The sequence below is a fragment of the Phaenicophaeus curvirostris genome, chromosome 13, assembly GCF_032191515.1.
Source record: "Phaenicophaeus curvirostris isolate KB17595 chromosome 13, BPBGC_Pcur_1.0, whole genome shotgun sequence".
Classification (NCBI taxonomy): Eukaryota; Metazoa; Chordata; class Aves; order Cuculiformes; family Cuculidae; genus Phaenicophaeus; species Phaenicophaeus curvirostris.
This window is the reverse complement of record NC_091404.1, coordinates 21,733,599-21,755,155: the sequence shown is the minus strand read 5'-3', so window position 1 is coordinate 21,755,155 and position 21,557 is coordinate 21,733,599. Positions and strand designations below refer to the sequence as shown.

The 21,557-nt window shown below is 47.7% G+C and overlaps 1 protein-coding gene across 2 annotated transcripts in view; it reads left to right on the top strand.

Annotated features, from left to right (window-relative positions):
• Positions 1 to 10,725: 10,725 nt before the first annotated feature.
• Positions 10,726 to 21,557, top strand: part of MSN (moesin) — a 35,235-nt gene continuing 24,403 nt past the window's right edge. The window contains exon 1 of one of the 2 annotated variants that reach the window (XM_069867968.1): positions 10,726 to 10,845. In XM_069867968.1, the coding sequence (XP_069724069.1) occupies positions 10,834 to 10,845 (12 nt within the window). In that variant the 5' untranslated portion in view covers positions 10,726 to 10,833. Of the gene's footprint in view, positions 10,846 to 11,258; positions 11,280 to 21,557 lie in introns of those variants that run through there. The other variant, XM_069867970.1, reaches the window with a different exon arrangement.

Sequence of the window (21,557 nt, the reverse complement as noted above, 5' to 3'; positions counted from 1 at the left end):
AAGCTGTTTCTGCTGCCCTGTACCACAAATACATTTGTATTTGTGAGGTCTCTGCTAGGCCGTTGGACCCTTTGGCACTTCCATGTGATCATGGTTTCCAAGCCAGGCCTCTAAAGGCCCGGCTCTAAAGAGTCTGTTTTGTGGCTGGTCCCCATCCCAGCCAAACACATTCAGACTAGCTTTATCCACTCATCAGGAGTGCAGCGAAGGGAAGAATAAAGCCTCTGCAGCCAGACAAAATGAGCCATCCTGGTTATCAGTTTTCTTGTGCAAATGAGATTTTAAGTCATAGCTGTGCAGAATAAGGTTCTTTGCTGCTGGTGCAAGTGGGAGTCTGACCAAGATAGCCAAGTGTGCCGTGTCCCGCTCTGTTTTCTTGCACTGATTTTGCAGGCAGTTTCATGCTCCCATCTCCCTTTTGCCACAGAGTGGCAGCAAATGAACTGATGCAATTTAGTCTTGTGTTCTCAACGCAGCTGCACGCCTTGTGAGGTAAGCAGGATTCAGGCAGAGGGAGAGGACTGTGGACAGAGACAATGACTATCCTGGGCCCTCAGGGCATGGAAAATTTAGGGTCTGGTGCAGCACACTCCCACAATCATTCAGTCTGCGTGTAGAGGGCATCTGCACAATCTGTCTGTGGGCAGAATGACTCAACAGCAAAGGGAAATTCAGTTGAGGGCTGTGAAGTCAGAGCCTGGTGAAGCCCCAGACACTGACTCACAGAAAGTGAATGCATTTGACATGCGCGGGAACTGAATGAAAGTTCCCAAATTTGGATCATTCTCAGGGCTCAAGAACAAGCACCCTCAAAAGATACACTGGCTCTCAGATAGTCAGACCGTTAAACTTCTGCTTGTTGAAGTGCAAGTAGTGCCCCTTTCTGTGTTTCTGTGCAACTGTAGTGCTACTTGCCTGGAAGTACTTAGATTTGATTTTGCTGTACTTGTCTGAAAAGTTTTTCAATCAGATCCCATAAAGTCTGCAAAGAAGTGATGGAAAATCCCTGGTGACTGAATGATGGGAGAGTGTGTGTGTGCGCGCGTGCGGGAATGTGCATGCGTGCTTGGGGGCCCTGTCCACTTGTTGTGGTCAGGCAGCTTGAAACCACTCTGATGCTACCATATCTTGAACAAACCTGTTTTCAGCTTAAAGGCTGTGTCTGGGATATCAGCTGTTTGCAGTAACTCTGGATCCTTCCTATGCAACACTGAGTATCCCTCTTTCAGCCTACCCCTACCTGCAGAGGAGCATTGGAGAAAAACTTGTGAGGAGTGACTCCCTCTCAGTTCCCCATGGAAGACCTCAACTGCAGCCACCCTCCCTCCTGGCTGCCAAACTGCAGGAGTCATTCTCCAGCGAGGCTGGCGTTGTCACTACTTAAGAAGGAGGCTTGAAGGATGGAGTGACTTTAATCTTATGCAGCCTTGGGTTTATTTGAAACAAGTCTCCATCCCACTGTTCATTTGGAAACAAAATAGGAAGCGAACCTCCTTCCCTCACCCCAGCTTTGCATGAAGGTGACCCTCTGTGCCCTCTGTGTTAGCAATATTAAGAATCATATCCATATCTGTTCACCCAGTTCTTGGCAGCCAGTATAGTTTCATAGCATAATCAAGTTGTAGTTTCAGGATATTGCTTTTTGTCTGCCACTAAGCTGGCAACAGAGTGCACAATTTTCTCTTTTCACATTGCTGCCTCAGAGGTATTTTTAATAATATAATAACAATAGTAATAATTAGAGTACACAGGATTCTTTGTCTTTAAAGTGCTTCCTAAAGATAAGTTAATTAGGCCACAGAATTTACCAGTGGGTACACCCTTACAATTTGTCTTTGGGATTACTCAAGAGAAAAAAGTCTCAGCCTCTCATTCAGCAAAGCATTTGAGATTGTGCTTCACTTTAAGCACGTCTAGGAGTTAAGTACATGTTTAACTGGGCTTAAGGTCCCAGCTACCTTCTTGGGGCAAGAACTTCCTGTTCATTCTGGATCAGGACAGATCCATGCTGGTGGATAAAGAATGTGTGAGCACTGCTGGGATGATCTTTCACTTGTACCCAAGATCAGGTGCCTCAGGTAATGTCATCACTGGTAATGACAGCAAGGATATAGCACCAGTAGCTTTAACACAGTTTGTGTCAGCCTGTCACTGACCACAGATAAGTATTTGAGTAACTTAAAGTGGTAAAGTCACATCTTCATGGTTCCTGTTCCTTCCACTAACTGCTGTAACTGCACTTTATGCTTGCAGCATAGATGCAGGGTGTTAAGTGTATCTGTATCTTTTTTCTAAAAGGTTTTCCCACCTTTCTGCTCTTGAGCTTTATGAACTGGAGATCTGCAGTTTCTAAACGCACAGTCACAGTGCTCTGAGAAAGAATTCCTTCATCCTGGCATAACAGTTTTGCAGTGTGACTGTCTCAAGCTTTGTGCTTTTCCATTTGGGAGATTTCTTGATATGGTTTAAAGCTGTCAGTGTTGCTGATATTCCGTGAATCAAAAGAAAAAGACAATAGAAATCTTTTCTTTTTTATTTGCTGCTCTCTCCCTTTCTGCCCTATTCATATCCAGACTGATCAGGATGAGACAGGAAAGGAGTGGGGAGGTGCAGCAGAAAAGGGAAGAGCACAGTTGCGTCAGCCAAGCCTCCATTACCTCTACCAACAGGGACAAGTGTGGCCCCATCCTCTGCCTCCATCTCTGTCAGCTGTGCCTGAGGCCTGGTTGATGACTTAGAGTCTCAGCAAGGATAAACTAACACACTACTTTATTATCCAGATTTTTTTTTTCAGGTCCAAAGAAGGATGATTTGTGCTGCGGACTATTTGTGAGATGGTGTACCCTCTCACTGGACAGGGTATGGGAGGCAGATGTCTCCCATACTTGAGTTATGTGTTCCTCACTCAGGATGAAATGTCCTTCCCATCTGCAAAAGGAAGCGAACGTTCCCCTGGGTGAGTTCACTGGGGCCCAGTTCTGGGAAGCACATGGTTATGCTTTAGCGGAGGGTTTCAGGGGAAGCACACGAACAGTTTCAGGGGTTGCCTGTTCCACTATCTTGTGGCTGTTGTCAGAGGAGCTATGGCCAAGACATGTTGAAAAAGCATACACAGAAAACAGGGATTTTAGATCAGAAATCTCACTCTTTGAAAATCTATCACAGTTGCTGAAGATGTCAGAAAAGACCTTTCTCCACAAGGATGGATAGATATAAGACGCACATGGGAATCTTCACAAGGTTATAAGCCACGAAATTCCTGTGTCATGGAATTCCTGCTCTAGAATCACAACCTACTCCTTAGCATCTCCCAACTCCGAGCTGCTGGTGGGTGCTCTGCTGGCCTAGTGCCGCAGCAGCAAGCTGGAAGGGTGTAGTCATGCCGCATCCTTCCAGGAAACATGAGCTGCCCCTAACCCTATCAGTCTAGCCGTGCTTGTCTTTTTCCTTATTGGAATCCCTTGTCTTCTGGATACTTCCCTACATCTCCATCCTTCTTCCCTCCATATTATCAAGCTGGAAAGGACAGAATATCTAACATTGATGCTGTGAATCCCTGGTCCAAGCAGTGCCTAAAACCCAGCCCAGACCCAGCACCTTCACTCACCTCTGACTGAAACCTGATGTTGGCCTCAGATTGTGTCACAGTGAAATTCACTTGTGTCCTTCTGACCCAAGCCCTGAAAGCGTGGCCTCTCCTCCTTGGAGCCCATCAGCCCTATGTTGTGTGTTTTCACATGTGCCTGTGTGGCACAGGCTCTCCAGCCACGGGGAAATTCAGAAGCAGAACTTTGCTGGAGAGATCTCTCCTGTGAGTCATCTGTACTAGGGAGGAAAGAATTTCTTTTTCATTTCTGCAGCCTGGTGGGTGCATCCTCTCTGCCTCTGCAGGGCAAGTTCCTGACTTGTGGCTGGGCTCCTGGGCTAATACAGCGTGCATGGGGCCGGAGGTGACTGTGTTCTCTGCGAGTGACACGAGGGGAATCATCCTTTTGAAATGCTCCTTTCTGTCTCCATCCCCTGCTTTCCTTTTTCCTCCTTCAGTGTTGTCACCTCGTAGTATTTTAATCGGAGGAAGCAGATACATCAAGGAAGTCAATGGCAGGGGCGAGGCGGGTGGGAGCGGGGGGCAGAGAGGAAGAGGAGGAAAATCACATCACAGCCCAGTCTGCCAGTGTAAACACTTGATGATTTCCTGTTATTGTAGCCTAAAATGTACAATGACATCATTTGTGTGCCTCCCAGAATCACCCAGAAGGAGGAAAAGCCAGCATTCCCAGCCCGCCTCCAGTGTGAATCCAAGGGATTCAGACCCTAAAAGGCAGTGGAGCTCTGCAAGCAGCAAAGATTGAGTTTAGAAAGCTTTCTTGTTCTTGGCAACGCGGAGATTTCACAAACAGGAAAAACTGCTTTTACTTTTCCTAAAGGGGAACCGTTTAAGCCTCAGGAAATATTGATGCCTCAAGCCACAGTTACTTTAGAAGCAGAGCAGAACTGTAAGAAATACTCTTAGCTGAGGATAAGCACAGGGGAGGCCCTCACCAAAATCATGTCTGTTCATTATTCCCAGACAGCCATGTTTTTATAGTACCCACTTGTATTCCAAATGACTCTACAAACAAGGTCGCTAAGTCAAAAGCTGTGGATTATATAAAACAGTCCAATATGGAATTAATTTGTTGATTTTGAAAGGTGGAGCTAGACCTCAGTATAGCAGAGACTGCCAGTCAAATGTCCTTCCTCCTTTCCTGAGCATTAAATCAATAGAGGCACTTATTGGAAAGCGAAGAGCCAAGCTCTTCTGAGCCTGAATACACAAGCTATCCTGGAATTTGACCCAATTGGTCGGATTTGTGTCTCAGCTATGGTCAATCCTGAATTGCTGCATTAAGTCTGCACCACTGTAAGGAAAAACAGAGCCAGGTTCACAGACACAGGTTTTTGTAAATTTTCTGAGAGGCAAAATAACTCAGCTGATTCTGCACCACACCCTTCAGGTACAATCTCTGCAGGCAGCCTTTTGGATAGACCACAGTAGGATATCTTCAGATTTATTTTTTCCTAAGCAAGGTAACAAACTTCATAAACACAGTGCTACATTTGTAATCACTTGGACTGGTACCCTCCCTCGCACATGCCTGCTGGCTGCTGGGCAAGCAGCACTAATTATAATGTAAGTTTTTGTCCTTGAAGCATGAGAAATCAGGGAAGGTTTTCATGCTAAATGTAAGGAAACTGAGGCACTGAGATTATTCACAAAACAGAATGTATTCCCCATAATGTAGGCTTAAATGAATCCTATACCTCCAAATAGTATCAGAAGATGAGATTTGTCTTACCTTAAAGTAGACTTAAATAGTCTGAAGAAAGTCAGCCTAGAGCAGGACAATACAAGCAAGCCTAGTAAATAAATCCCATTTTTGATTGACATTAAAAAGAAACAGAGTAGCCTTCCAATTTACTAGACAAACCCCCAAAAAAGTGTATCAGTTTTGCTGTTATTACTCTCACTTGGACTTACTGGAATAAAAAAGGAAGTTGTTCCTTATGAGCTATTTTTGGATAGGAGAACCAAGCCATTCAATTCTGCACCACGCTGAGCTCTTTTCAAAGCTGTATATACAAGATGACTATCATCCATTAAGTAGTTTGTTCTTCATCCCAGGGTGCAGCACTGGGAACTGAAGTGAACTTAGATTCATGCACAACTATGTTGGGACCCTGCATCTGAGGAAATCAAGAGCTGGGTTCTGATGACAGCATCAGGAGCTTGTGTATCGGCCCAGCTCTGCTGTGAGCAAAGCCCCAGGAGAGCACACCGCTCCAATACAACTGTGATCGCCGTGGTGTTCCAGGCCTTCTCTTATTCTGTATCCCATTGGAGTGCTGAGGTTGCCAGGTGGGCTTGGCAATGGAGAGGAGGAGAGGTGTTCCTCCTGAATTTGCCAGACCTAGCGTGCAGTTACTTTGTCCGGGATTTTGCTGAGTCACACGAGAATGCAAGCCGACTGAATGGCAGGGGAGCTGGCAGTGGGACTGAGTATCCGCTGGTGGATGGATAACTGTAGTTCAGGAGTGGGGTGTGGTTGCAGAGGTTCGTGTGGTGTGAATGCTCATCAAAGATGCTGTCTCGCCTGTTTCTAGGATATTGATCCTTGTTTGTGCAGGAGAACTTTTGGGCCACATGCTGAGTCTCTCTCATTTCATTCCCACAGCACAGGAATGACTTGCCTACACAAGACTGCTCCTCCCTTTATGCTTACGCACTGCAGGTTGCTTCAGTTCTCTGCAGGGCAGGTTATTGCCCATGATTTTTGACAGATGTAGCTTTTGATGCTAAATATTTCCAATTTTGGTTTTGTGTCATGATGTGACGCCATGTTCCCGTGTAAGACACAGATAAAAATGGCACAGGACTGTGGTGTGGTATGACTAGGATTTATGAGGATACTTAATCCCTTATGACAAATACAGGGTGGCGTAGAGAGATTAGTAAAGATGACAAAGTAGAAATGATAGCGGTTTAGGTTATGATGACGCATTTGGGACAGCAGCAAAGTGTGCTTGATTCCCACTGATTTGTACTGCTTATAGCCAGGGTGAATCATCCTGGAAAGTTTGACTCCATTTATTGTGGAAAGCTACACAAAAACAAAGTGAAGGAGAATCTAGAAGAGCAGTTCTTCACCAGAGCAGTAAATCCAGGTTTAAGACTCTAAGTATCAGACCAGAAACATGGCAGCCTATTGACACAAGGAGCCAGTCCAGAGGTGGCTTTTTCTTCTGGATCAGACGTATGAACAAAACATTGTTGGACTTGTTTGTCCCAAGAAGATGGGTCAAACATCACCCGGCTGTGCCCCTAGAGATTTGTGCCAGATCCAATCTCATCTCTGCTGAAGTGTGCTGGCATTAAAACATGAAGTCAGCAAAACTCAAAATGACCTAGAAAATCAGACAAAAATGTCTTTGCCTGCTGTAGGTGAAAAGTGTGCTGCCAGCATGTGGAGCCAGTATTAGTCTTCACAGAAACACAGACTGTTTGAAAGGGAATCTTCTAAAAAGAAAGAAATACCTTATTTGTGTTTTGTTGGTCTGCTTCCTCTAAATACTCTAAGATGGAAACTGCAAGAAAATACAGCTGGAGGGAAGCAGACACACAGCGCACAAAGGATTTGACAAACCAGGAAGGACTGTACAGCAGTTAATGCACTTTTTCCTCAAAAAAACTTAAGGCTTCTGATGGAAGACGTTACCCCAGTATTGCAGATGTGGCAATTGAGATGTGAGAAGGATGGATGGCTGCTTCAGATTAGGACAGAGGGATCAATACCCAATGTGTTGCTCGCTCAGCACCTGGAATATGCTACCCAGGAACATTGTTGGCTTCCTAAACTTTGCGGTTCATTGATGCCTTTCTGTTTTGGCTCACTGTGGACATGAAGAGGCCTGGGGCAGGGACTGAGTCAGTGGGGCAGGGACTGAGTCAGTGGGGCAGGGTGTGGTTGTAGGACTAACAGAGTAGGTCTGTCCATGTAGGTCTGGGGGCAGTGAAAGGGATATTTGCTACATTTTGATGTTAACAAGCCAGGATGCCTGATGTATCATGTGGTATAGGAAGATCTGGGTACTCCCTCCAACAGGTACCATTTCAATTAATGCAAAATCATCTGCGTTTTCATGGAAAGGAGGAAAAAACCTGAGGAAAAAAGCATATTCTGTGGTCATTTGTCGTGGATGAGGCAGCTTCCTAACTTTATGCCATTTGAAGCAGGTGTCAGCCCGCACATGTCTGCAAGTCAGTGCTTTATCTGCAGCCAGGGGAGAAATGGGCAGGTCACCCAAGGCCAAGGAATGTCTTGGGAGATCAGCTGCTTGGCAACCTGGAACAGTAGGTGGGCACTGGGTTTTGACATGTTTTGTGTGTTTCTAAGGAACAGGATCTTATGGCCAGGAGTATAAGTCCCGAAGGTCATGCTCAAGACCTCCACACAGGGAGTGGAGTTTGTATGTGGTGAGCCTTGCATTATTTTGACATTTCTTTGTCCTGTTGCACAACACTGATACCAGCCATCAGGCTCAGATGGACCGAGTGTCCTTTGTGCTGAAATGTACAGTTAAAGTAACACTGCATTGCCATCTCTATTCTGAAATGCAAAGAGCTACTCAGCTCTTTTCCTCTTGTTGTTTTCTATCTTTTATTTGTCCAGAGAAACAGGGCTTTACATTCCCTGTTTATTTACCAAGAGCAGCTGTGCTGGGGCAAAGGGAGTGTATTAGTTTCTTGCATCCAGCTTGGGTGAAGATCTGGAGTATGAAACCTCCTCTTGTGGTTACTGCAGGTGCTTAGCAGTGTTTCTAGCAGTACTTTTAACACCTTTCCACCATAAGATCCCAACATGTGCAGAGGATTCTCCAGGGACTGGTGGTTTGACTAATAAGACACAAACCAGTTCTGAATAAAGCAGATTCCCTGCTAATCCCCAAGAATACTCATAATACCAAATGAATCCTGGGAAGCTGAGTAATACCATAATAATTTTCTTACTTTCAGCCCTGAGAGTGCATTGCAACTGTTAATTAAGACTGTCAGCATCCCAGTAACAAAACATTATTTAGGTAAACTGAGACAAGACTCGCAGTAATTCCTCTTGAGATTCATGAGCCAATTTTTCAAAGCAATCCATTTCCTCAGAGAGAAGGCACAGCCCAGGGGTGGGTTAATGAAATACAGGGTGGTGCGGTGAGGTACTTAACTGTTCCTGCACATTGTAGTGGGGCAATACAGGATTTGGATTTTGTTCCAAGAAAGCTCATGTTACCTAGGCAGGCTATGCAGGCAGTATCTGCCTCTGCACTGGTTGTTGTGGGAGTGGCTCCTGTAGTATGTGTTGCTGGAATGAAATGTTTACTGGATTGCCATTGCCTGAAATCTTTACTACAATGACATTGTAAGTATCAGTATGAGGACATGATGGGCACTGATGAGTTTGCTGCTATGCTATGCTATGCTGTTCTGTCCTACCTTACACCATCCTATTTCTCTATTCCTTATGCTTCTGAAAACATTCCGCTCCCGCAAATGCATCAAGAAATAGGAATAGTAGTAAACAGGAACAACCTTCTGACTATGCTTCACTTTTATCTCCTTGAACTCAAAATATTAAAATCCAAATTCTATAAACTTCCTGCATCCTCAGCGCTTTCTGCCAGATGCAAATGCTATGCAGAACTGGCTCTGTTGCCTGCGTGTATGTCAAGCAGCATGTGCAGGTATGATGTTCTGCAGCCCACTAGTGGGCCACAAAATAGGGATTTGATACTGCTGGATGACATTTTGAGACTCCTCATAAACCTTCTTCCTCTGTTCGCATGACTGCAAGAGGAAACAAGAGAGCTACTTCCTGCAGATATGGAGGGGAAAGAAGGTTATTTTCTGTAATAAACAACTCTCTCATGCATCAAGGCAGGTAAATTTGTGTCTTCTCTAGAAACACCAGCAGCTCCGGTGCAGCCCACTGTGCATCCACTTGTACTGTCAGAGGTCTCCAATGCAGAATAACACACGGTGAACACAACCATGTGGGCAAATGCCAGCAAACAAAGAAAACTTGAATGGGCTGTGGCTTCTGCTCTCCTTAATATTGACTTTTTCTAACTACAGCCAATTAAAAAGGAAAAAATGGTTCTTGCATGGTTCAGCTATGCAATTTTAACCCTGCTGGTGTAAATCCCCTGAGGAAACAGGCAGGATGGGTGTGGACCTGAGGGAAACCCTATTATTATACCTGCATTAGGGTTTTGCTGTGGCCAAAGGCAAATAAAGCCGGGAAAGTTTCTTAGCTCTTCATGGATAAACTCAAGCAGACGATGGAAATTTGTCACAGTGCAGGAAGATTGGCTCAACAGGCAGCTTCTCCTACACAGTAACATTCTGGGGGGGATTGAATCTAGTCCATGTTCTATCCCAGAAAGAGCTGCAATGCTTCCCTAGACAACAGTGCCATGGATCAGGGTTTGGCGTTTGCCTGGGAAAAACTGCCATTGGAGCAGGAGTTGAGTCATGTCTTCAGTGTAAGTGTTCCTGCATCGGAATAAAAATGGTTGGCAACACCCTGTATATTTTTAAAGCTTCCAAAAATAGATCTAAGTCTCAGGCAAAATGAATGGAGATGAGACTTAAATGGGAAAACTCGTAAAGGGTCGTTTATCTGAAATGATTAGCGCTGAGATCATCTTCCACATTATATGCCACTACTTGGAAACACAGCCCAGTCTTCTTTTCTCTATCTGTTTTCTTTTCTCTCTTTTTTGTGTTAAAAAGAACCATTACAGCCCGCAAGCCGTCGGCTCAGTCTTACGAAGAAATGCTGGAACAGAAGCTGCGACGGGGGCGGAATCGGGCTGTCCCCATCGCGCAATTCGCCGAGAGGCCCCAAGCCGCGGAGGCCGCGGGAGCCGGACCCGAGGCCGCGACTGAGGCCGCCTCGAGCGGCGAGAACCGCGAGAACCGCGGCGGCACCGCGGACCAGCCGGGAGAGGGGTGCCGGGGGGCGGTGCCGGGAGGGGGGTGCCGGGGCGGGCGGTGCCGGGAGGGGCGGTGCCGGGGCGGGCGGTGCCGGGGCGGGCGGTGCCGGGGCGGGGGGTGCCGGGGCGGGGGGTGCCGGGAGGGGAGTGCCGGGGGGCGGTGCCGGGAGGGCGGTGCGAGGAGGGGCGGTGCCGCGGCTGGGCGGGTGAGCGGCAGCGGGCTGCGGCGCGGGGTCCCGTTAGAAGCAGCGCGGAGGCGCCAGCGGCGTAATCGGAGGGAGTTGACCAGCACCGTCCGCCGCCAAGATGCCTAAAACGGTGGGTGCCGCGGCGGAGAGAGGGGCCCCGGGCAGCGCCGCCCCGGGCAGGGTCGCCGCCCCGCGGGAAGGCGGCCGCGCGGGGGCTGCGGGCGGCGGGGGGGGCGCTCCCGGCCCGCGGGGCGGCGGCTCCGGGCGGGGGGTGCGGAGCCTGCCCGGGGCCGAGCCTGCGGGTCCGTCGGCGGAGAGGAAAACCCCACGGACCCCCGGCCCTGTGCGAGAGCGAGGGGAAACGGAATCCACCCCTGCTGTCTTTTTTGTTTTGGTTTAGGTTTTTTTTTATGGATAGTTTAATTTTGTTACTTTAGAATAGATGCTGAATGTCTATGCCTGCCTTCCGCTTTTCCTGCTGCCCTCGATACCGCCCTCCGAGACCATAACCGAGTTCAACAGCTTTAAGGGATAGCGAATTCGGGCCACTTAGAGCCTAAGATGGTAATGTCTGAAGTTCTGGCAAGGCCTCCTTTCGAGTATCGACGGTGGTTAGCAGGGATTTACTTCTCCCCCAAGCACGGGCGACGCGCCGGGCGGCGTTAGCGGGAGCCGCTCGGGCTGGGGCGCTTCTCTGTGAGATGCGGCTGGGACCTTTCCGCCCGCGTTTGCGGTTGGGCTGGGCGCGGATCAGCCGGGGAATCCCGAGCTGGCGAGGCCCCGGGCACGCCCTGGGCCGGGCTCCGGTCGCGGCCGCCGCTCGCGGGGTCTGACGGAGCAGTTCTGCTTCTGGAAAGCGGGGCGGGCGGAGAGAGGAGCCGGTGGTGCCGGCGGGGCGGCGTCGCGCGCGGCTCGGGTGTCTGTGCCGGCGGGGCGGCAGCTGCGCGCTCCGGTTTCCTGCCGCGCCGCCCGAGCTGCACACCCGGCTGAGGGAGCGTTTGACACTTCTGTTTCTTGAGCTGTGGTTTGCAGGAACAGGATGCGCTGGCATAACTGTAATCGGTTCTTCATGTGAAAGCAACATGACTGCTGGTATGCTAGCTTAAGATTTGTTAATAAACACTTAATGGAATTGTGGAATGCCAGTGACTTCCCTCAGTCGGGGTCAGATGTGGGTGAAGCTCAAGCAGTCGGAGGTAGCTGTACATGGGCTTCATCACAAAAATAAATCCATTGTGAAGATGACAGATGAAGGAAATGTTCCAGGGAACGGTTCTGGCTGGGCAGGAAAAACATTTGTGTCTGAAGTGCTTGGTAGCTCTTATCACTCATCTCACTGGGCTGACAGAACATGCTGCTCCACGGCTTGAGCAGAAGAACCTGTTGAGTTCCGAGGCTCTGCTGGTGGTTAAGCTAGGCTAAATGTTAACACAGCTAGCTAGAGATTGCCGTCTTGTTACGTGAGGCTCGCTATGAGCAGCACCGTGCTTTGGTACGCGGTTAATGGGGATACAGGATTAACTCTGGTAACCTTCGAACTGGTGGCACATGGCTTGCCCTTGTGAAGCGCAGTGTCTGCACGACTGGGGTTTCGGCTGCTGGAGGCCTGGCAGGCTGTGCGGAAAGTCCATTATGGATCGGCCTGCTGATCCAGCCGTGCTCTCTGCAGGAGAGTTTTGCTGTTCCATCTAGTGATCTTACAGTTAAGCAACCAACTCTGACTTATAATGGTTTTGTTCTGTAAAGTTTGCTAGATGTAAGCAGTTAAAGCACGCACCAAAGAGGGCATGTAATACCCCCCTGTTTTCTGTTGCAGAGGAGTGGAAATCAGAATGCTAAAACGTGTCTGGTGAGCCATTGTCAAGCTGCGAGAGGTCTGACTGTGATCTGGCTCTGATCTCATCCCTACTGACTGGTGCTCCGGCCTCTGAGTCATTCTGGGCTGGGCAGAGCTGGAAGTCATGCTCAGTTCCAAATCCTGGTAGAAATGAATGAGCTGTTGGGTTGATGGCTAGTCCAAGCCCCGCTGTTAATCACTTGAACTTTAGGATTACAAAAACTGTCTTAGTTGGAGGAGTGAGAGGGAAAGTGACCTTTTTTGTGCCAGTCATGCTCATCTAATGGGCTGATACTTTATTATTAGAAATAGCAACATTACTCTATCAGGATTCATTAACTATTTTGCACTTACCTTGTGGCTGTATGAATGGGTAGGCCACAGACAAGTTGGAATGTGAGCATCCATAGTGGATGAGGGAGGAATTCCGCTGTCCTGTCTCTGGGGCTTGAGCAGTTCTGCTTTAGGTAACATAGTTCTTACTTATAGAGAATGGGTTTAGTCAGAGCTAATCTCTTTTATACAGAAAGCTTAAAAACAAGGTATGTTAAAGTTTGGACTCCTCTTATTGTATTAACAGAACTAAGTGTTCCTCTCTGTCCAGAACATTAAATACATCTCCAGGTTTCTAGGGCAAAGTGTTGCTGCAGAGAAAAGCACCTTGGACCAGTATGAAGCCTTTGGGACAAAAGAAGAGCAAGATTCATAGTATTAGAGAGCTGATACCCATTTAGGATTTTTTTTTTTAAAGTCTCTTGCTGTTGCTTTTTTCCCTTAATAGTTTCTAAACCTCAGTGTAGTGATGGCCATTAAAGCCTTTAAGGGACCCTGTCTGTGGGGTGGTCTCAGTTCCCAGTTGGTTTCCAGAACTCCTGGAAGCATGTCTCCCTTCGCTCTTTGGAACCACAAAGGTTTCCAACCAGAGGTCTGTTTGGAAAGAGGTGACTGAGAGCCTGTGATAGCAATCGAAGAATCTTCTGGATAATCCGTTTCTTGATGTGTAGCTACTTGGTACAAAACACTGCAGGGAAGTGCACACTATAAGCAGAGCGCTGCATTTTTTTTTTTGTGTGTGGAATTTGCTAGAGGCTTTGAAAGCTAAGGGTGGACAGTGATGCAAACCATGGTTTGTAATGATGGACTCTTTTCCTTTGATGCCCTGGGTTTGGATCTTGCTATGCTGTGAAGGAGCACCAGAAGCATTCCAGATGCCTCTGTCTTATCTGGGGACCAGCCCTTTGGTATTGTCTCCTCTCCCTTGCTTGGCATGCCTTGGGAAGCTTGGCAGTGCTGAGCAGAGTCAGGCAGGCTCTGGTGTAGTATTGGTGCTAGCTTAAGCAGGCTCCCTCTGTAGAACCCTTCTAGCTCCGTCAGATAAACGGGTTGGTTGTAGAACAGTGTGTTTGAGAGCTCCCCTGGACGTGGCTTTACTGAAGTATCTGTCCCTGCTTTTTGTGAGCATTGTCTGACTTGGGACTGCAGAAGCAGCAATGTCCAGAACATGTGGAGTGTACAGTGGAACCAGGTCAACTTCTGGACTGGTCTACAGAGGATTGTCTGTAGCTCTGTACCTATCATGGGGTGTTACAAAGCAGGTAAGGCCTTTCTGCCCTAGCTGGTATCGTCTTTATCAGCTGAGTTCCCAGATTCTGTGGGAGTAGCAGGGATTTTAACCTGTTGTGCAGAGGAAGCAGTTAAGCCTGAGAGTGGGCAAAATTTATTTAGTACTCCTGGGCTTTCTCTGGAAAAGTTAAACAGGGATTTTGGAGAACACCATTGAGAGAAACTTAGCATTTGCTTTGTTTTCATGTCCTGGTAAAATCTCCCCTCTCCTTCCCGTGGTGAGCCTTGTCCTGGGCTGACAGTGCTGTGCAGAAAACATCAGTTAGGGGTGCTCCAGGCTGTAGCGAGCCATTACTCTTCCGAGTGCCTGAACTGAGTTGGTAGTCCTGGTCCAGTCTTTAGAAAATTAATGTGACAGTGTGAGGCTGAAGAGTGGTGGACACAGTGGAGATTCTAGAAGGCTAAAGGTTTTAGCTGAGTCCTTTCTTTCATTTCTGACCTCTTGATATGTTGTTTGAAGCTGATGAGGAAGAAGCAGGTTGGTGCGGTGCATGTAACGGAAGGAGCTGGAGGAAAGCTTTCGATCTGCTCCTGCTGTAAGAATCCCATGGGAGCAGAGTGCCCGGTGTCAGGGGTTGGATGTATCCTGCTTCTTGCCCTGAATGTCCCTGAACGTTACAGATAGGCCCTTTGCTGGACCTGCGTGGGGAGGCAGCGCTTCCCCTGGGTGACTCTGCCTTATCTGATTAATCACCCCTGAAGGTTAATTACAACTCTTGCTTTTCTCCTGAGGACGGTTCATAAGATGTCTTAATATGGACTCCTTTTGTGGCAGGAAATGGCACCACTGCCTCTAGAGGAAGCTTGTTTCAGTTGTTTTGTGTGTGATGCCTGGTCTGGTGTGAAATGCTCCACCCAGGCTTGCTGAGGACCCTGGGCAGCTGTGCAGAAGGCCACTGATGAACTGTAGCTGAGTGGTTCCAGTGCCTCCTGCCTTTTTCCCGGAGCAGCTGGGTGTGTGGGGAGCAGACCCTTCTTGAGCTGCTGCCTGGCCTGCCCAATGCTGATCCACTGACACTTTACAGAGAATTCCTCGGGCGGAGGTAGCCCTGGCCCTGCTCCAGGTGCTAAAGGAAGCTGACTGAAAGCTTCCTCCAGCTACGTCATCTCCTGGACTCTTTCCTGGCTTGGGGCAGCTCAAACAACCTTATTTGGTGGACTTTTTTTTTTTTTTCTTTTTTTTTCCCCTCCCTTTTCCTTTTCCCCACTTTCTGTGCCCCTCCCTGAATTTCCACAATCGAGCTGCTATCTGTGCTCAGTCCCTGAGGACTACAGGGAGGTCCACTTGGAAAAGCATTCTAAGACCTGGCTCCTCCGGTCTGTCCCCCTCTAGTTTGTCTCTCAGCTAAATGCTTATAGTAGAAATCAGTGTCATCCTGCAAGGAGTCTCTGCTGTGCAGACGCAGAAAAGAGGAAATCCCTCCCTGCCCAGGAATAATCCAGAGCAATTAATTGATGTAAATTAAGAGCACTCATAAGCAGCCAGTTCATGGCTTGCTTTTCCCTGGAGCTGTTTCGGAACAGTACAATTTGCATAGTGCGGCCAATAACACTGCATCAAAGGAATTTGGGTTTATCCCATCCAAAATTCTAAAGCAGGCTGGAGTCTCTGGATTAATGGAAGGCTACTCTTTTGAGAAAACCTCCTTAACGCTTCCATGACTGTTTCTCGGTGGAGCATTCCAGTGCTTTGGAAGCTGTGGGTGCACAGCCCACCCGTTGTACCTGATGCTGACTGTTGCTGTAATTTGTGAAGGTTGTGCAGCAAATGCTTGGCAGGGGTGTAGGCAGGGACAGTTGCTGGCAGTCTTGCTGTAAACCCTTGGGATCAGCTGCAACTGTCCAGAGTTGTAAAGCCTGAACCTGCAGCAGTTTGGGCCTGGCACCAGCCAGAGACAGTTGTGACTGCAGCAGCTGCAGTGTGTGGGTGGTGATGCAGCACCGCTTCCTTCCGGCACAGCCTGGAGAGGGTATGTCCCCTTGTATGAATGTGAGATCCTCCAGGGCCTTGTGTAACAGCTTGTTGAACTTGTACTAAATGGGGAGAACACACTCTGTAAAGAGGTTTTTAATGGTATGACTCCTGAAAAATGTTTTTCCTAGCTGTTCTACCATCTCTGAAGCTGTAGTTGTTCTGAGGAACCTATTAAAAAACCCAAACATTGGATGAAGAAATAGTGCTTGATTCTCATCCCATTCCCAGGTTAAGAAATGCAGCATTTGGCTGTGCTAGGTTTCTTTCCCTTTGGCCATTGCCAGTTTATAGCAGCTACACACAGAAGCGCAGGGGTGCCCTTAGGGGACGTAAAAAGCTCTGGATCTGATCTGGTCTCTAGAGAAATGTATGGTTGGACAAGAATGGGTTGATGGTCTAGGAGGGGGAAGAGACAGACTCCTTTCTCTGCCAGCAGAGATCCTGTGCAGAGAAACATGGAGTCTCAGAAGAGATCAGGATGAGGATATCTGAAGCAGTGCATGGGAATGGCATGGCATGCAGGGTCTGGCCTGAGCTGTACTCTCTTGCAGGTTTTGAGCTCTGTTGGTCAACCTATCTGTTCGATAGAGGAAGGCTACCTGGGAGAACAGACTTCCCTGTACTGGAGTGGAAATGCAGTAAAACCCCAGGGGGGTTCTTTTTTTTTAGGGGGAGTGTGTTAACTTGCTGTCAGAATCTTACTTGCAGCGTGTTGGAGAACTGCTGTTCTGTGATCATATGCCTTCCTATGTTCTCCATGCATTTTCTTTTTAAAGTAAAACTGATGAATTCCTGTAGCCTTGAGCCATTCTTGTCCATCTGCATATCTGATTTTCCTCTTCTCCTTAGTAAGCACTTACGAATCAACCTTATTTCTCTCTGAATGTCTGTCAAGAAAGCAAAATTGCCTGGAAAGCAGGATAGGTTGAAAGAAATTTACTTGTATTGTAGCTTGTGGTGCAGCTGAGACCATGGGGTACCTGGTGTCCATGCAGTAACAGCATGCAGAATGGTGATGTTTTGGTTGTTTGGGATGTTTCTTGTCCTTTAGGGATGGTGTGAGATTATGCTCCTCATCACATTAATGCATTCTACTAAGTTTTGTTTGATAGTGTTCATGAATACAGACACAGTGCAGCAGGCCTGAGATAGGTGTTACTTTTCTACTTTACTGTTTGTAACTGCTCTAAGTTACGTGCCAGGTGCTAAGATAACTGCCCTGTGAGTCTTAGGAGAGCAGAAGCTTAAACATCAATAGCAATTTTGCTAACGTGATTATTTCATTTGCCCCTACGTATGTCTGTATATCAGGGAAACCGGGAATGTGCTGTGCAGCAACTGGGTTTTTGTTGCGATATCTGTATTTTTCACAAAGGAGCACTCAACATGTGAATATGTTTGCATTGATGAAGTGCAGGAAGCAGAGAGCAGTAAAATAATTGTGTTCTAGGCAATATTCCCAACCTCCTAGAGAACCAGAAGCTGCTGTGGGAATGAACTGTTACATGTGACTCTTCCTTTTGAGCTGCCTCAAAACCTGTGAGGTTACGCACAACTTGGATAATGGGGTCAGCAAAGGCTGGTATTACTTGTGATACCTGAAAGCTCTGAGTCCATGATTGGGAAGGTGATGGGCTGTGAGAGTATTCTTACTCAGCACCATACTATCGCTAAACCAAGAAGGTACTTGAATAAACAGTGTATCTTAGTCCTCCAGCCTGCAGCTCTGTTGTGCTGCCTTTATGGGAGCTGAACTATAACTTGTTCTCTCCTGGAATACTCAGAGGACGTGCTTTCCTTTCTGCTTTAACATTAGTCCTTTGCTCCGAAAAGCAAGCAAGGAGCCTCTGTTATCTGAACTTGGTGTTCAAAAAGCCAAAAGCACCTGCTGACCTAATCTTTTTATGGCTTAAAACACTAAACTGCGCTTCACAAGGATGGTGTTCTGACCCAGCCACAAGGGAGTGGAAGCAGTAAGTTCTAGCAGTAAGTTGTTGAGGACTTGGAATGTTCTTGTTCTTTCCATGACTTGTTGATTTAAGCATTTCAGACCATGTGGATTCTGTAGACAGCGATGCCTTCTGCATTGGTGGTGGACATAATGTATGCTGAGGGTATTGTGGTGACAGCATACATGCAGATGCAAGTTAAAACTCAACACCCCGTCATGTTTGTGGGGTTTTTGCTTTATCTTGTGGTGTGGTTAGTTAGCGACATCTCAAGTTGAAGGTTGACTTCAAGCTGCAGTGCAGCATATTATACTCAGTTTGGTCCCCTTTGTACACCTAACAGGACAGGGTAGGGAGCCCTTTTGAATAAGGATACACATCAGTATCTTCAGCTGTGAGAATATATCACTGTAGTATCTGTCTTGAATCTCTCTATCAAAAGATACAGCAAATGGAATGACTGTGACTTCTCAGTTGCCGAAAGATCAGAGCAATCCACTGACGATGAGGTGTCCTGAACAATACCTGCTTCGTCGTTATGGGCAGGAAGTAGGGTGCTATCTTAGTGTTTGTACTGATGAACACTAAATAATTAGCAGAAACCTGACAGAAGGCTGTCCTGCTTCTTGTTTGCTGCTACAGTTCTGATAAATGCCATATAATAGGCTTTGTCGCTCGCTCTGTACTTTGCTCACCTCTGAGTAGAGTCTCTTCTGCCACTAAGCACCAAAAGTGACAGTTGGTAGAGGTAACCAGCTGCTTCTCCTATGGTTCAGCTTTGAAACTGTCTTTCATTCATGCTGCAAAAAAGCTGGTTGCTGGATATCTCCTCTTTTCGAGAGTGTGCATTTTAATTGCAGCCTTGAATGAACTAGATCAATTTAGTTGCATGTTTGAGAGCTTTGATGGCTTGCTGCCACTGTGAAGTTTTGCTCCTGTCTGTGTCCCTGCCTTGTGCAGACAGCCCTACTCAATAGAGCATCAGTTCTGTTCTGCTTTCTCAGTGGAAAACTGGGTTAGTGGCATGTGTGTGCATGGGGCTAGATGAAGGGTAAGCCTTGCCAAGGGCTTGTGTGTTGGAGCTACTGCAAAGGCTGTTGCTGGAGTGCCTGGAAGCCAGGAGCAAGAAGTAGCTCAATAGCTTGGCCCATCTTGTCCAGTTGTACCTGAAAAGCTGTCTTACCCTTCCCTCTTCCTTGTAATCTGTGCTGTAGCAGTGCCCCTGGAAATGGAGTGAATGGGACCAATGCAGTGGTGCTGCTGGAAAAAATAGTAGGAGTTATTCCTGGCCTTGTTCATTCTTTGGTCCCGCTCATGGTGCAGTCACGGAGTGCTGATGTAAAGCCAGCAGTGGGATGGTGCAGGCTGTTCGGGATGGCTTGCCGTGGTGGTAGGACCATACCCTGCACTGTCCAGCACTGCTGTCAGCGTGCCCCGTACAGCTCTATGCTCTTTCAGAGCCTTTCAGGACACGGGGCTCTGTACCCCAGTGTTGTGGCTACCCCCTTCTATATTAGGAAAGCTCAAATGCTTGAACAAGATAGAGCTTAAAATAACAAAAGGCACTTCAGCAATCACAAGCTGGTCTCTTAGAAACCATGAACAGTCCCAAAAGAGCTGTTGAGAACCTAAAATAGGTTGGTGGTGAGGAAAGCAAATGTGGGTGGGGAAACTTGAATATAAAAATTCTAGAACTGAACCATTTCGGGGAAACCCTGTGTTCTAGGGAGCCATGACCTAAATAGGTCTGAGAAGGCAGCCAGCTGAAATGGGGCCCTGTACCAAAAGGAAGTTGCAGGATTTGTCTAGCACACTGGAAATGATAAAGCTGAAAGTCACAGGATGATGAAACAGCGTTACCTCACGCTCAGTTGTGCTGGCAGTTAAATTTGGAGGGATGGCTCATAGTCTGGGCAGTCTGATCCCACAGTAGGGCTGTGTTCTAGCTCCTAGAAGTCTGGCTGTTGTTCAGATGCTGCATAAGCTGTGAGCTGGCTGAAGGCTCTCCCTGCCACACCCAGGCAGTGCTTGGGGTGGCTGGGACAGGCTGCCCTGTGCACGGCCCCTCTCCTTACCCAGGGGCTGGAACGCTCGGTGTCCCTCAGCTGAAGAACATAGCACAGGGAAACAGTATGCTTCTGAGTTTTTTATCTGAAGATGAGAATCCTTTGAAAGGAAGAGCTCAGTCACAGCAGTGATCTCCGTGCTGTCTTCCCTGTGTAGAGTCTCTGGAATGATAAGCAGAATTTATGAGCATGGCTTTTTAATTTGTCCTCAGTCCCAAGTTACCCCTACAGCAGTTCTTAACAGCGGATGAGTTAAGAGATCTACATAGGGAGGGGGTGTTTAGTTTGTTGGCTGGCCAGCCTCAAGTGCTCGCTGTCAGTGTGGTGCCTCTTCAGCTAGTGCCTGTCTTGTTAGCATCCTGTCTTGGTCTTGTTTTAAGCCCCTTCCAGCAAAAGAGCTGCTGGTGCTTTTGGCAGACATCCACTGGATGCTGAGGTTGGAAAGTGTCTTGGCTGTCTGGAAACGTGTTTTAGCTCCCAGGCACTCCACGTAACCTGTGGAGCTGGGCCTTTGCAGCTGTTAATGGCACCTGGCATCCCCTGCCTTTGGAATGAAGCTGGGGAGGGAAGAATCGGGCTAAGGCAAGTTTAGGGGTGGGGGGAAAAGCTGCCCTCCCAGTGTCTGCTCGAAGTCCAACATGTGCCCAGTGGTGGTGGGGACTGCTGGAGCCGAGTTATGATGGGAACAGCTGGGATCAGAACGTGGGTATGCAGTGTGCAGTGCGACCTGCAATGCTTGTTTGCCTCGGAGGGGCACACAGCTTCTGTGGGAACGCTGCTTCTACTGTTGCTGGCGTTTTGGGTGCGTACTGCCTGCCCTTTGGAGAGCTGTAGGGGATGTGGTTCACCTTGGACACAGAAGTGTGGTTGCGAGCCCTGCTGTGAGGGCGCAAAGGCTGTAGCGGTAGGTGCTTCTCCAGAGAGCAGGCACATACAGGTTTGCATGCAACCATCCCAAACAAAACCCAAAGCTACCTAGAGCATAGAACGTGAATGGTTTTGCTTGGAGTTTCACCACCTCATCCTGTGGAAAAAGGGTCAGGGTGATTTTCAATATTTTTTAATCTCCTCTAGGTTTTGATGTTCTCCAAGAAGCTCAAACAGGTACAAAAATAGTTATTCTAAGGGCCTATTCAAACTAGCTCTAAAGAAACAGCTAACAGCTTGGAACAGCTACAGGAAAGCACAGGGAGGTGCATGAAGAGTCTATTTATGAGAAAGGAAATGGCAGAAATAGAGGAATTGATCCATTGCACAAGATTATGAGTAAGTGGTATACAAGTAAGCTGGACTTGACTATAAATGTGGGGATCCACCCGTGGCTGCTTTCCCTGGGTTAGTGCTCTCATCTCTCAACTCCCTCTGTCAGAGTGAAACCCATTTGCCCTCTGG